This window comes from Pempheris klunzingeri, chromosome 7, assembly GCF_042242105.1.
Source record: "Pempheris klunzingeri isolate RE-2024b chromosome 7, fPemKlu1.hap1, whole genome shotgun sequence".
Classification (NCBI taxonomy): domain Eukaryota; kingdom Metazoa; phylum Chordata; class Actinopteri; order Acropomatiformes; family Pempheridae; genus Pempheris; species Pempheris klunzingeri.
Genome location: NC_092018.1, coordinates 5,540,149 through 5,556,148, shown reverse-complemented (window position 1 = coordinate 5,556,148; position 16,000 = coordinate 5,540,149). Strand labels below are relative to the sequence as shown.

At 40.0% G+C, this 16,000-nt stretch overlaps 1 protein-coding gene across 3 annotated transcripts in view; it reads right to left on the bottom strand.

Moving 5' to 3' along the window:
• Positions 1 to 16,000, bottom strand: part of pcsk5b (proprotein convertase subtilisin/kexin type 5b) — a 72,791-nt gene that overhangs the window by 25,119 nt on the left and 31,672 nt on the right. For all 3 annotated transcript variants that reach the window (XM_070834575.1, XM_070834576.1, XM_070834577.1), the window contains exons 12-19: positions 12,833 to 13,021; positions 12,220 to 12,356; positions 11,614 to 11,727; positions 11,237 to 11,339; positions 5,848 to 6,041; positions 3,549 to 3,633; positions 1,478 to 1,581; positions 1,190 to 1,328 (exon numbers count right to left, since the gene is read on the bottom strand). In XM_070834575.1, coding sequence (XP_070690676.1) covers positions 1,190 to 1,328; positions 1,478 to 1,581; positions 3,549 to 3,633; positions 5,848 to 6,041; positions 11,237 to 11,339; positions 11,614 to 11,727; positions 12,220 to 12,356; positions 12,833 to 13,021 — 1,065 coding nt within the window. The remainder of the gene's footprint in view (positions 1 to 1,189; positions 1,329 to 1,477; positions 1,582 to 3,548; positions 3,634 to 5,847; positions 6,042 to 11,236; positions 11,340 to 11,613; positions 11,728 to 12,219; positions 12,357 to 12,832; positions 13,022 to 16,000) is intronic.

The following is a 16,000-nucleotide window of genomic DNA, read 5'->3' as shown; positions in this document are numbered from 1 at the left end:
CACGTTTGCCACCCTGCTAGCTTGAAAATGGGGCGCAATGTCTCATCAGAAGTTATCTAATAGGGAGGGAGCTGACAGAGAATTTAAAAAAATTAGGTAAAGTAAAGGGTCAAGTGAGCAATAAATAATTCAAGGTGGGAGAGAAAGAGAGCAAGGAGGAAAGCCCACCTCAAGAAATGATAAGAAAAGCAGACAAGAAGTCTGGCTCTGTGGAGGAGTTTGACTGTGGGTGTGAAAGGAGGCAAAGTAGTCCTCAAACTGTCATCACACATAGAGGAATATGAGTGTGTTCACATGCTGTTTGACTCCCTTTTCTCCTCATCCAGGTTAACATTAGTGAAGAGTGAGGCAACAGAACTGTTTGGGAAAACTGCACACACCCAGTTCTGAAGAGCTTCTTCAAATGGTGCAAATTGATCAAATGATAAACCACAAGTTAAAACAGTGAGCAGTACCAGTCTCACACTTTTATAGTAAACTCGAAATGTAAGCAAAGTCCTCTATTGAAGGTTTCCCTGCTTACATTTGCCTTACTGTTTTGTTGACCCAAAGTAAAGTTACATCATTCTTGTTTGAGTTCCAGTTTTAAGTACAGTGCAGCAAAATTTTTGTTTCATAACATGTCGGGGTCTGAATCATCTGTTGGCCACTTTCTCAACATGTTAAATGAGGAGCCGCTCAACTGGGAAACGCAAAGATTGTGCACAGCAAGTTAGCACAGGAAGGGAAGGGCAGTGCTGGGGGGGCTTTGTCTGTAAATCCAGTGAATCACAGTCCTGTGTACAGAACAGCAGCTAACCCACTACCTACTGATGCTGATTCTGAGGATGGACAGATGGACATCTATCTGAAACACCATTAATAATTATTTACCATCATTTACTACTATTACTGAGTCAGCAGGAGCTGAGTTTGTTGATGTTTATCCTGCTGTAATATCAATTCCAGTTTTTAGATTTAACTATATAAAAATTAATACCCAAAAATATGTTCCAGGACACGTGGCAATACAGAGAGAACATGTTTAGCTAGAAAGGCTAAATGAGGGCTGAAGTTAGAAAAAAATTGAAATTTGCATCTCACTTGCTGAAGCTCTAGACTTCCATGTTAATCTCTGTAGACAGGAGATCTAAAAGTTATTCACTTTTTCCATCGTGGTGTAAAGGTGTTGGCAGGTGTGGTGACTCACTTCTTACAGGACCTCTGCACCTGCCCGTTGTCTGAGGTCTGTTCTGACAAGTAGTAGCCAGTGCTGCATGTTGACACACACCGCCAGTCCTCAAGTAAGTAGCCATCTGCACACTTAGTGCACGCCTCTATTCCTGTGCCTAAAAAACACGCAGACATGCTCTTCAGGAATGTTGTTAGGGCATTACAGTATTCATCAGGTCAGCTTAACAACAAAAAAAACACAATGACTTAGATGATAAATGTAATTCTAATAGTGTTTGCATTAGTTTGTCGTATTACTTCCTACCTGCGCATGTGGCACAGGCCCGATGACAGGGCTCACAAGTCCTTCTGTGGCCATTGTAATAAGTCCCTAGGTCACAGGTCATCTGACACTTGTTTGCTTGAAGACTAGAAAGAGAAATACAAGAATATGCATAAACATATCTTCATATTAAATGCCTGGAATAACAATAAGTAAAAAAAAAAAACCTTAATCAGCAACATAAAATCCATACAGGCAGCAGCACAAGTGAATTTCAGAAGAAAAAAAAATGTAAGGCACTCGTTTCCAACCTATTTAATGTAGAGATTGAGCAATTTTCTTCAGAAATTTGTAAAAATCTGAAAAAAAACAAACGGCTGCACCATCAGTTATACCGTCTTAAGTTTAGCATTTGTGTTCTGATATGCAGGGTATCTTCTAGAATTAACTGTAGTCAAAGATGTTGGGTTAGTGGTCGGTTAGGAGGTAGGTTTGGAGGTTATAAAGTCAGTTCTGTGAAGTCACAGTGAGGACAGGTTGGTGAGCTTGCTGCGCTAAGCTGAAAAACAGCTGGTCTGTGTTAGCTAAGGTTTCCCAGAAACGATCTCGTCTGGTCCTCTCTTCCTCCTCGGCCGACCATGACCATGAATGGTGAACTGAAAGGGAGAGGAGAGACTCAGTGTGTCTCTGCGTCTGCGTGTGTGTGTGTGTGTGTGTGTGTGTGTGCATGTGTGCATGTGTGCATGTGTGCATGTGTGCATGTATGTTAGTATTGTCTCGCTGGCATTTAGAGGAAATTATGGCTTACAAATGTCCCCACCTCCACCTCTGGCTACACTGTGTACTTGAAGCTAGGTTCAAGACCACTATACATTTTAAATGCTTCCCAAGTGCTTCCTTCATGACCTAATAGGAATTTCAGCACTTTGAAATGTCCTATCCTCTCTCTGGTCAAGTGTAGTTGGGGTGGTTTGAAGAGACTGCTGTGGAAGTGGCCAGAAAATGAACTGGAACATGTCTGCATGGGTGACTACATGGTTTAGGTCAGAGGTTCTTCAAAGTCAGGATCACAACCCAAAATAGGTTACAGCCCCACTTCTTGTGGGTTTCCACAAGACACGAGTACATGTGGGTTTTAATAGGCCTGGGTCACAGGGTGAAGCTCTGTTTACTCAATTTGGGTCCCCAGTGGAAAACAGTTGGGAAGCCCTGGCTTCACTAGTTCATGATGCGAACCCAAACCACAGTGTAACACAATGTGCTGGTCTAAATTAGCAACACTGTATAGAATAAGAGAACACAAAAGATTTTTATCCTGAAACCACAAGACTGACATTCAAACCAAACTGAGGCAAAAACACAAAAGCTAGTATAACAGACTTCAACGCTGGACCTACATATGAACAAGATGAGATTAATACCAGCAGGTCTTGTAGCAGCAGGCACACAATTCAATTAAATGTGTAAAGGCCGAGCACATAGCCCCACACTCACACAGACACCATGTTGCTAACATTTTGTAACATAATGAATTAATGGTAAATTAAATCACATATTTAGGTGAGTTGCTTAAGGACCAAACTCTTCATACGGAAACTTTGAGGGCGGCTGTGGCCAAGGAGGTCAAGCAAGCTGTTGGGTTGGCAGGTCGACCCCTAGCTCCTCCTGTCCTGTGCTGCCAATTGTTAGGCCAGCACTTTGGATTGCAAATTATTTGTGTTTGTCTGTTTTGTGTGCGTGCGAGAGTGAGAGAGAGAGGAAGAGAGAGAGTGAGAGAGAGAATGGGAGTAAAGGCACTTTGGATAAAACCACATTTAACATTAAAGAGGTGGTATTCTCAAAATTTGTACGCTTTTAAGAGACATGTATTTTTAGCTGTCCTGTACAGCCACACTTCAAGGTGGAACGAAAAGCCTGCCGTCATAGAGTCACACAGTCTTTTTTTCCTTGAAGACATCCAGTGTCAGAAAGGTTTAGAGTCACAGCGGTTAAGTAGTTAAAATGTAGGTACCATGCAACTTTGATGTGAAGACACTAAGAGACCCCAAGTTTCTCATTTCTTTGAACTCTAATCTGTGACTCAAGGCATTGCTCAGCATGGCTCTCAGCTTACCTCATCCCAGGTTTACATTCTGTGCAGATACTGGAGGTGGTGCATTTCTTACAGTTCTCCGGACATCTCCTGCAAATGTTAGAATCTGAAAGACAAAGGGTGAGCCAGTCATACACAGTGGCTAATAGGAACCAGAAGTTTGGTTGTGTTTGAAATGAAGAAAGGGAGCGGCGGAGGAAGAATGATTAAGAGTAGGGATGGGGTGCAGTGAGTGAGGAAGACCAGTAAGAAAAGTGGGGGAGGAAAGGAGAGAGAATAAGTAGAAGAAGGGGAAGATGAAGAAAACAGGACGACAAAAGACAGGGGGAAGAATGAAAACGTCAAATGGCAAAAACTGTGGAGAAGAGAAACAAGATTGTGGTGCTGGTGAGGGAGGATAGGAATGTAGATGAATATTTCAAAAGGCAGACTGAAGGCAATGACACGCTTTGACACAATGCACATGGACACTTCTGCCTTCAGCAGTGATGAGGATTGCCAAAAAGATATGGGAATAATGTGTTTTATCATCCCAGTGAAACCATAAATGCTATGACTAGTGAACAATTTCTACATTTCCGAAAAACATTGCTTAAGTATGACACAGTCTTTATGGTTTTGTCTGGGAAGCGATACGGTGAGAGCTAAGGAGGAGGCAACTGATAGTGACCAAAGACTGTTGGTTAGATTTTCAGGAATCTGAAAATCATCTAAGGACAGATGCAGCATAGGGACAGGTTAATTTCTTTTCCATGAAAAGAAAACGTATTTTCACATCTCAAGTGTTACTTTCCCATTTTAGTTGAGAACTGGAGGTCACAATTAGTGCTGAACTAATTAGTTAGTAAATCAAGTGGTCGATCAAAAGAAAATTCAACTATTTTTATGATCCATGATATTTGTCAAAAGGGATTTACCAAGAAGAAATGCAAAACATTTGCACAAATTGGAGATTTGCTGCTTTTCTCTGTTTTAGATCATAGTATGTTGAATATTTTTTAGACTTTAGACAGTTGGTCACACTAAACAAGCTATCTGGAGCCATCATCTTTGGGATTTTTAACATTTTTTTGACATTTTATACACTGAATGATAAATGTCTTAATCCAAAACATAAATAAATTCAATAAAATCAACATGTCAAATAACCATTAGTTGCAACGTGCTTAATGGACAGTAACTTTTGACACAGTCAAATGTCACACTTGATCCAGCTGATACCACACATAACATGCACCCCTTAGCTTCATTACTTTGTCCATAATGAGGTTGGCATCTTTTTAAATTTATTTTAAAAAAATTTTTAAAGTTATCTTGGCAAGTCGTGGAATCACATGTCTGCTTGTTGGTAAAGGCAGGAATTCACCTCAGCTTGCCGTCAGACTGACAAAGAAAAAATAAACTCTAGGTAGCTCATTTAACACAACACAATACTCGGCAGTGCCAACATTTTTTTTTTTTAAAAGTATCCACTACATCTTGGCCTGTCGAAATGTTATGATTGAACTTGGATCAGATCACATCAGATCTGCTGCCAGAGACTCTCAGCACTGCCAGGACTTACACGGTCTTGGCTGCAAACCAATATATAGACATAATTATAAGACAAACAGTTTCAATTTGTTTCATTTCATTCCTACTTTACTTTGATCCAGGCTGGCATACATCTTGAACACGAGACGACCCTGTAAGTATATACATACAGTACTGTATGTATGTTAACACCACTACACTAGCTGACTTCTCATAAACATAATCCAGGGACAATCCTCTTGCAGATCTGTTTTATTTCATGATTTATTCCACTTTCAACTGTGAAAAAAATCTGCTTACCAGCCCAAACCTTTCAGTCATATTTGGTTCAGCAAGAACATATAAATAAATGACTGGCTAGACATTACATCAACGTACAGCATCGTTCTGAGGTACTAAAAAAAATCAGTTTTATTAACTAGCAGTTATGTAGACTATTTTTGTGATGCAGGTAACACACAGATGTTTCTAGAAGTCCAGTTTGTTTCCAGCATTGGATTAACTAGTGGATTCCCTTCCCCACTGCAGGCAATAAATATAACTGTTCTTTAATCGTAGGAACTTAGGCACCAATGTCACAATGAACTTAGAAAGACAAATTATTGACTCTGTGTGGGCATGTAGCCTGATGTTGGGTTGTTGGAGACATTTTGCAGCGGCATCCCCAGAACAGAGGCAAAGGAGAAAACACTATACTAATTTGGAAACAATCTCTTGACTGCATGGTGTGCTATCATGTGTGTATTCTGTAGTTAACATTATAGAACCAGTTTGGAGGGAAACATACCATTGTCGAGGTAGTAGCTGTCGCCACAGTTGGCGACACATGTGTTGGAGCCCTCATTGAGGTGGAAACCGGCCCTGCAGGTAGTGCACTGGTCGCTACGGCTACCAACGCAGGTCTCGCATAGCGAGGAGCACTTCTTGCAGCGCTTCTTATCGTCACGGAAAAAGCCACTGGGGCACTCCGACACACACATTCTACAAAGAGAGGTGATTGAAGAGAGGGAGAAGAGGGACACAGGGTGAAGGATAGCATCACTCAAGACATTTGTGTTTCTTACTGACATAGTAAGGTTGTACTTTACTGTATTCAGCTTGAACAACATAATAAAGATCAATTCGATCTCACTGTTTCACAATTAATAACCTCTATCACACAGCTATATAATGTGGTATAATGTTAAGAGGCTCAAAATGTAAATCATATGCCTGACAAAAAATATATGCCTCCTGTGTGTTATGGGCATAATAAATTGTGTCCAATTATAAATATAAGCACAAGTAAAATATAACTTTATTGGGCTAATGTCGAGATTTTTCATAGTTACAGATATTAAATGGAAACGTGTTTTTCGTGTATAAATAGCACATAATGAGTTGGGACAAACAGAAGTGGAGGGACCGAGTGTGTGCGTGTGGGTGCTATATGGTGAACAGGTGCAACATCTGTTGGATAACTTCACAGTCCTCGGTCACCCCCCTCATTTCACCCTGAGGCCCCCTTCGTAAGGTGAAAAAGATCTCCAAAATCCTCAAGAGTACAAAATACACACGCACGTACACACTCCTTAAGCCTTATTCGCACAAAATGGAGTTTTCTGCCAAGAAACACACATTGCATGTGTGAAACGCATAATCCGTGTGTGCAAATACACACTGCCATACATTTGTTCTCCAAATTCAATACCATTTCTCTGTTATACTGAAATGATTATTTAACCAATACAGACCATAAAAACAATACAATACAATGTCTACACCAAGGACACCACTGAATGTGCGAAAAATTCTAAACAGTATTTGCCTGACCACACTGTCAGTGCAAGCAGATGTCAGTGATTGGGGTCATACAGACATTAAATTGTAGTAAATGCAGTTGAAAAAAGGAAAAGTTTTTCTTTTCCAACACGACTCTTATTTTTGTATTTTTGGCAATCATTCCTATCAGACATGATTATGTTTTAGTCACCAAAGTCACTAGTAAGATGTACGACATGGCAACAATACCTTGAACAGGACAAGAAACACAAGTGAACAGACAAACACATGAGTTATAAAGAACCCCGAATCTTAGCCACGTTTTCAAAATCACTATTGGTGGAGGTGAAAGCAACAAGCGAGCACACCCAAAAACCATCCAACAACTACTGTGCTTTTGATAATTCATGTGTTTCTTAGGACAGGGCTGTAGATACCATTGAGGACAAAGAGGGGAATGTCCTCTATATTTTTTCTAGGAAAATGAGTAGAGTTCATTTTCTACAATAAAATCTTTTAGACTTTGTTTTATATTATTATATTTTCCAGCAAAGAAATTTAATAAATACAACAGTTTTCTACTGAATTTAGACATTTAAAAAAAACAACAACCACTGATTGAACATAAAAACTGTACTATTAAGCAGATAGATTTTCCAAGTTCCTTCAAAATTATCTGGAAAATTATTGAACTTATGATTTCAGTCTAGGGGGTAAGTATCTGTTTCATTCACACACATACATGCACGCACACACGCAAAAAAAAAAACTACAAAGACCTACACACACCTTTGGTGAGTCTAGACCATCAAACACACATGTAGGGATGTAATTATCTGAACATTAAACACCACCACCATCCCGCCTCCTTCCTCCCACCACTCCCCCAATCTTCATTCGTCAATTGCTCCCTGTGGTGGCAGAAAAGGGCAACATACCTCTAAAGTGGGCTAATGATAAGACAGCGCCTAAGCTTGCACATTCTCATGCACCTGCATCAGTTTGCCTTTTATTAGTGCAGAGACCCGCCGACACAAAGGCAATTACAACAGTCTTTGAGCCTAACGGGATCCTAAGGGCACACATAAATGTACACACACACACAAGAATTCACAGCGACACACACACACACAGATGTACACACACTTCTAACGGGGGAAGGGAAAGACTGAATATGATATGGCCGAGAGGAAACAGCATCTCTGTTGTCGGACTGAATCTAAAATGTGACTTTCTGAATTTCCAAACAAAAGTTACAATTAAGACGCTAACCTGAATCCTAAGCAAGAGATTATGTCTCTTCGTGAAACTGAAAAGACAACACAGCAACAAGGCACTGTACATTAACTTGGTGCCTTTCAAATTGTGGTTCCTGCTGTGGAAAACTTAGCTTAGCAGCTTAGCTTTGAGTCATTGTCACCATCAAGTAAGAAACATACTGTCCCTACATCAGAGCATACCTTGGTTTCTATAGCCATTGTTGACCATGTCAGTTTCAATGGGCATGCATGCTTCTTAAAAACAACTAAATCTGAGATAAAGGTCAAACAAAGACGTTGGATTTATTGTGAGAAAACTGTTCAATGGTTAATTGTTGTTTGTTAATCCAAATGAATAACTTGGTCACATTTCACTGTTTTTATTTTTCAAATTCATAATAAAAAGTCACCAAATATTGTAATTTGGTTGCTGCACATTTACATACCAAATAACACGGCAGTACATTTCTTTGTAAAGCACTATGAGACACTCTGTTGTGATATTGGGCTATACAAAATAAATTGAATTGAATTGAATTGAATTGAATTGCTGTTATTCTGCTTATTAAATTAATTCATGCAAATTGGGCTTTTACACCAGTGTTTCTTTGAGGCCTGGAAACACAAGCCAAATATTGCCTTGAGCTGATTAAATCCAGTTATTGGTGGATTGGTATGAATAAACATTCACTTTACCTTTGTAACATTTTCTGATTGAGACCCCCTCAGCTATTATTGATCTCTCTCTTTATGGAGACTGGACTCCCAGAGGACTTCATACTCTTTAAGACAATCAGATGTTGTTGAAATCACATACACGCCAGGCACATCTTCTATCTGTGGCTTCATAGCCCTCTTAAAACTATGAAAAAAATTAATTGGCTCTGGTGGAGTCCACAGAGAAATTACTTTCACATCTTCATGTATAATTTTTGAGAATCTATAAACTGTCTATAAAAGTGAGAAAAGTTGGTGAGACTCTTTGGAATTAATTATTTTATCAATTTTATTTATATTTTAATACAGTGTGTCCCAATCCTGCTCCTGAGGGCCCACAACCCTGCATGTTTTAGACGTTTCCCTGCACCAACACACTTGATTCAAATGATTAGCTCATAATCAAGTTCTGCAGCAGCCATTGGGCGCTTACAACCAAGTTCAGGAAAGACTACTTTATTACATTACTAAATGTAACAATACCACCTACATTTTAATATTCATAGGCTAAAATATATACAGTAGGTGTATAATGAAACTTATTTCATTCTCTCACTTATTACATGAGTCATGTTTGTATTTCTTTATTTACTCTGTGTCATATCTTAATTCCTTGACTCTTCTTTTTTTACACAAAAAGGAGTCAGTAAATGATATGATGTAATAAAAGCACAGCTTAGTCGGGTGATATACAGTGGGGCAAAAAAGTATTTAGTCAGCCACCAATTGTGCAAGTTCTCCCACTTAAAAAGATGAGAGAGGCCTGTCATTTTCATCATAGGTATACCTCAACTATGAGAGACAAAATGAGAATTGTCTGATTGTCTGATGAACATTGTCTGATTTTTAAAGAATTTATTTGCAAATTATGGTGGAAAATAATCATTTGGTCAATAACAAACGTTCATCTCAATACTTTGTTATATACCCTTTGTTGGGTATATACGTTTTCTGTAAGTCTTCACAAGGTTTTCACACACTGTTGCTGGTATTTTGGCCCGTTCCTCCATGCAGATCTCCTCTAGAGCAGTGATGTTTTGGGGCTGTCGCTGGGCAACACGGACTTTCAACTCCCTCCAAAGATTTTCTATGGGGTTGAGATCTGGAGACTGGCTAGGCCACTCCAGGACCTTGAAATGCTTCTTACGAAGCCACTCCTTCGTTGCCCGGGCGGTGTGTTTGGGATCATTGTCATGCTGAAAGACCCAGCCACGTTTCATCTTCAATGCCCTTGCTGATGGAAGGAGGTTTTCCCTCAAAATCTCACGATACATGGCCCCATTCATTCTTTCCTTTACACGGATCAGTCGTCCTGGTCCCTTTGCAGAAAAACAGCCCCAAAGCATGATGTTTCCACCCCCATGCTTCACAGTAGGTATGGTGTTCTTTGGATGCAACTCAGCATTCTTTCTCCTCCAAACACGACAAGTTGAGTTTTTACCAAAAAGTTCTATTTTGGTTTCATCTGACCATATGACATTCTCCCAATCCTCTTCTGGATCATCCAAATGCTCTCTAGCAAACTTCAGACGGGCCTGGACATGGCTGGCTTAAGCAGGGGAACACGTCTGGCACTGCAGGATTTGAGTCCCTGGCGGCGTAGTGTGTTACTGATGGTAGCCTTTGTTACTTTGGTCCCAGCTCTCTGCAGGTCATTCACTAGGTCCCCCCGTGTGGTTCTGGGATTTTTGCTCACCGTTCTTGTGATCATTTTGACCCCACGGGGTGAGATCTTGCGTGGAGCCCCAGATCGAGGGAGATTATCAGTGGTCTTGTATGTCTTCCTATTGCAGATTCAGTCTTCCCAGCCTGGTGCAGGTCTACAATTTTGTTTCTGGTGTCCTTTGACGGCTCTTTGGTCTTGGCCATAGTGGAGTTTGGAGTGTGACTATTTGAGGTTGTGGACAGGTGTCTTTTATACTGATAACGAGTTCAAACAAGTGCCATTAATACAGGTAACGAGTGGAGGACAGAAGAGCCTCTTAAAGAAGAAGTTACAGGTCTGTGAGAGCCAGAAATCTTGCTTGTTTGTAGGTGACCAAATACTTATTTTACCGAGGAATTTACCAATTAATTCATTAAAAATCCTACAATGTGATTTCCTAGATTCTTTGCCCCCATTCTGTCTCTCATAGTTGAAGTGTACCTATGATGAAAATTACAGGCCTCTCTCATCTTTTTAAGTGGGAGAACTTGCACAATTGGTGACTGACTAAATACTTTTTTGCCCCACTGTATGTTCTGTCAAAATTTACTCCGTACAAGACAAACGCAAACGCTTTTTTGTAAAAAATTCTTTAAAAAACAAAATCACCTTTTCTCAGTAAAGTCAAGAGATCTTTAGATTTATGCAAGACACTTAAAATGTGGGTTACACTTTTATGCTCTCCAACACAAGAACAATTTTGTACTTAATACTGATTTCTTAGGCAGACTGACCTGGTGTTGTTCTTGAACTTGAGGAAGTAGTGGAGGCAGTTGATACAGTGATGTGGTCCAGGACCTTCACAGCCATTCTCATTGCATTCAGAGTCACATGGGCCTGGAGTCACACAGAAGTTATTGTGTAAAGACGTAGTTATTGTAGGCATACATTTATAGTCAAATAACCTTAATATATAATAGTCAATATACAACAGAGTTTATAGAATTATTTATTTGTTCACACCCTATAATAATTCCCATATACCTAATGTGGTGGTACAACTTCAGTCATTGTGACACGACAGTAAAAATAGCAGCTGCCAAAAAGTGATCTTACTTGTTGTAAAATTATATTACTTATGCAATGCTGCTACTGTGGATTTATCACTTACCACTGTACTCCTCTGTCAAATCTTCAGATGTGGAGCGGGGCTTATCGCTGCGCAGAGACGAGTACGGGTGCACAGAGGTACCATACAGCACCAGTGACCACTCCTTCAGCTTGCCTGAGGACACAGAAGCGTTGTAAAAATAATCGTAGACACAGATTCACTTCATTCTGTCCTTTTATTTGAATATATATATATATACACATACACACACACATATATATATATTTTTTTTTTTTGCATATAAGGCAGCTGCCTTATGGTCTAAAGATAGCAGATTATATTACATTAAATGCTGAAAGATACACTTGAGAAAACTGCACCCAAATTATGTGGAATCATGGTGATTGACGTAACAGCCTTTTAGAAACTGCTACTCTCCATTTGAGACTTTATTATGTTGTTAAATTAGTGGGTCATTTGAGCAGTTAAGTTCACTGCCTCCAGAGCAACATGTGTGCTCCTGCTGGTCCTACACGCAATCCAGACAAAACTTTCTGTCTCGTATTTCTGCTGCCTCTGTTTTATCAAATAAAAAAAAGAAGATACAAATAGGCATGTAGACAGACAATTCTTTTTTTATTAAAGAAATTAGTAACAACGTCATACCGGGTACTTTCTGGCTGCGGAGTTGAGAAGGTGAATCATAGATCTCTAGGACCCAGTCGCCTGCTGCCTTCTCTCCCCAGCAGTGGGTGGTCATAAACTCCCAGTTCTTAAAACCCTCCATGGAGTGATCAAACAACCTGCACATCAAGAGGCACACACATGCACGCACACACAAATACACAGATATCAGACGAGAAACAACTCAAGTACTGCAAATAGCAGAACAAACAATTACAGCCACTCAACCAAATACAACCACAGTGTCTAATGAACTGTGGACAAACATTGTAAAGGACTGTGGTTTAAATGAGGTGAACTAAGACTTGGTACATAAGGCACTTACACTACATTCAGTAACCAATGCCCACGATGTTACCACATTTTATGGCGTTTCAGCACAAATTAAAAATTGTTATTGACAGAGCAAGCATAAACGCGCAAATCCACATATCTAGAAAATAATGCAAATTCATTACATTGCAAATTCATACAGAAACATTTAGCTACTGTACGTATTTAGCACCACGAGGCTAATCAATTGTACTTTGCAATGGCTTTCCTGTTCATGTGGTTTTGCATTAACATCTTAAACATCTCAAAATGTGTTCTTTACCTGTTGGCAAGAAGCTGAGACTTGGTCCCTGAGGGTGAGGTCAGGTTGATTGACAGGTCTCCACGGCGAGGGTGTGTGATTGTAATACGTACGACCACATGCTCCAGGTAGATCACATGATGGTTGGGGTTGTCAGTGCATCCTGTCGCCTTGTACACTGACCGGACCACATGCTCTGGACGGATAGTTCTGAAGGACAGGATAGGAACCAGTCAAAAGGTAGGCATAAAGAGAAAGCACACACCAAAACAGAAATATCAACACTTTGTTATTTGGGGAAAAATTGCAGCCATTACTGATGAAAACAATAATGTCTATCATCGACAAAAAACTGGAAAGACCAGCTTTGTGGACACTGTGGCATTAAGCAAACAAAAACAGGATATCAGATATTAGAGCAGAGAAAATCAGATTAAGACCATGTTACATTGACATGTTTCATATTACTCCAGATAGAAATTGGGTTCTGACTAGCTTTAGGAAATATACCACTCTTTCACATTGAGACTTCTTTTCTCTTTGTGAAGCTGTGATACAATTGTTTCCATTTCAAGGTTTAATTTACAGATTGGAACCAGACACTTGGTTCGAGTTAAGTAAAACTAGCCATCATCTTCAAAACACATGATTTAGCAGCTGAATTTCGCTCTGTGTGCCCTCAGCCATAAAGTACCAGTAACTGTCTGTTTGCTCTTTCAGGGAGTGAAGTTGGGAACTGCGGATGTCTCCCTACACTGAGGCATTCTCCTAAGTCAAGTCTCGCCAAAAATTCTGTTAGTGACTGACATAGCACTCAATATCAAGTCACAATACCCTGAGGCACCGCTTAAAGCAATCACATGCACTTAGTTTGATTTAACCTTCTCCAAAAACCATGCACTTAAGTCCATATTAAGATTTTCCATTTCCTGAACCTCAACCAGCCAAAGAAACCAAGAACCAGGAGCATGATAAGAAAGACAAAGAACATTATTTGTTCTGTCTGCTATGCAAAGCTCAGCAGCGATAGATCATCAAACAGCCAATGCAAATATTTAAATGACAATTGAAAAACATCTGTGGTATGACTTAATATAACAGTGATACAAAAACAGTAAAAACATGGACAGGACCAGTACTGGAGATAGTGAGCACCATCTTTCCAGACAAAGGCTTTGGAGGAGTCATATGTTGCTGCTGTACAACAGTTGCACATGGAGTGGCTACGCCAACTTGATACATCAACTCACTGCAGTACTGGATTACAACCAGGGTTTATTCACTGGAAACTAAAATATAGGTGGTGAATTAAACTTGCTGGCAGCATAACATAGAAAAGGACTACTATAATTTTTTTTTTGAAGGTTGAGGGGTTGAAAGACTAATATTGCCAGTGGCTTGTGCTGTTTGATCCTGTATTGGAAACCATTTTATTAGATTCCCTGTTGTCAGGGTTACAAACACAGCAATGAGTTTTAGGGCCTAAGAGATACAGTGCAGATGTTTATTATTGGGAGGAGGATTACCGCAATTATCAGCAAGCATAGATTGTCTGTAGGTGCATAATGAATATTACGTTTTTTTCTTAGAACAACAGATTCCACAAACTTGTCAGCCTATTGATTACAAATTACTGCTAAGGATACATTGGTGAAATAAATTCACCGGTATCATATCAATAAGTTCAAAAAATTGATTACTACTGTAAACTGTTTAGAAAGCGGACAGCCTTAATGTCCAAGAATGTCCAAGAAGAAAGAAGGGCTGATATCACAGCTCTGGCTTCTCCATGACACAACACAGATAACTGAACCATACGCATGGGACCAGATGCACGACTGATTACCACCAGCCCGGCTGCACGCAGATCAGGCAGTTTTCCTGGTGCATGCTCCAAGTGGAGCGATAGCAGACAGACATTACCAAACGCAGTCAGAGGGGCCAGCCAGAGGGTGTGTGGGAACACAGCAGTGAGGTGACGCTGCACTCATGTAATGAGTTAGAAGCACAGAACACACATACAGTAAAGACACACATTAGTAGATGTACCAACAAATAAAAGAGAAGATCTGCTTCCAAAGAAACATTAAAATCTATGACAACACAGTCATGATAATAGCGAGCACAGGCATTTATAAATAAATTTATACTCAACAAAGTGGTTCGTTAAGGGACAAGAATGTTTTTGTTGACAGACTTTTTAGGGCAATCTGAAAATTCAGTTTTTAACTGTGTTACACATAAAACTTTCATGACTTTTTTGCCTTTGATCCAAAAACAAAACAACTGGCGACTGCCTTCTTATTTCTTTCCAAGCCAGTCATTTGGACAAAGAATAATTCTGTTTATGAACAGAGCTTATGCTCCTAGTAACTGGACAAATGTGTGACTAAAAATGTAACACATCTCTAAGGCTACCCATAAATACACCGCACATGGAAAATTTAGGTTAAATGATAGAGTTGTTTTTATTTCTTTCACGCAAAAACAGTGGAAATGTCTCCATAAGCCAACACACATCACATGAGTACGGTGGCATGAGCATGACTGCCTCTGACACAAGCTGGACTTTACATAAGCCTCATATGGACTGACTTGTGCACTGGAGCAGAACAGACAGAATGACACTGATAATACTGCAGTCGCTGGCCACCAAGCCATCGACTGAAAGCAAACCAATTCAGGGCCCACGTTCAGCCAGCCAGTCTAACACAGAACAGTGCTCAGGCTTCCAGCTGCATCAAGAATAACAAGCTGTGAAGCCTTGGCTCTCTCCGTGTGTGTGTGTGTGTGTGTGTGTGTGTGTGTGTAGTAATGGTCTTATGTGAGAACCACCCTGCCAGAACTAATGCTTGGCCCCTACCAAGGTACAGCTTGCACAACCGCACTCTAACACACATGCCTCTGCATAAAACACCAGGGAAAAAAAAAAGAGAGAGAGAGAAAAATGAGACAAACGTTTTGTCGCATATGTTGGTCTCAAAGTTGATTCGCTTATCTGGCATTTCATTTTAAACTTGTAAACTAGTATATGGATACAAGACGGTGTGAGATTTATTTGTGCCAATCAGAGCATCAGAGAGTCCACTGCAATTAGTATATCTGTTTAGCTATAGAATGGCCATCCGTAATTGTGCCACAGCAGTAGATTTCCAGAATTATTTTATGTGGACACCGCAGGCTACATGC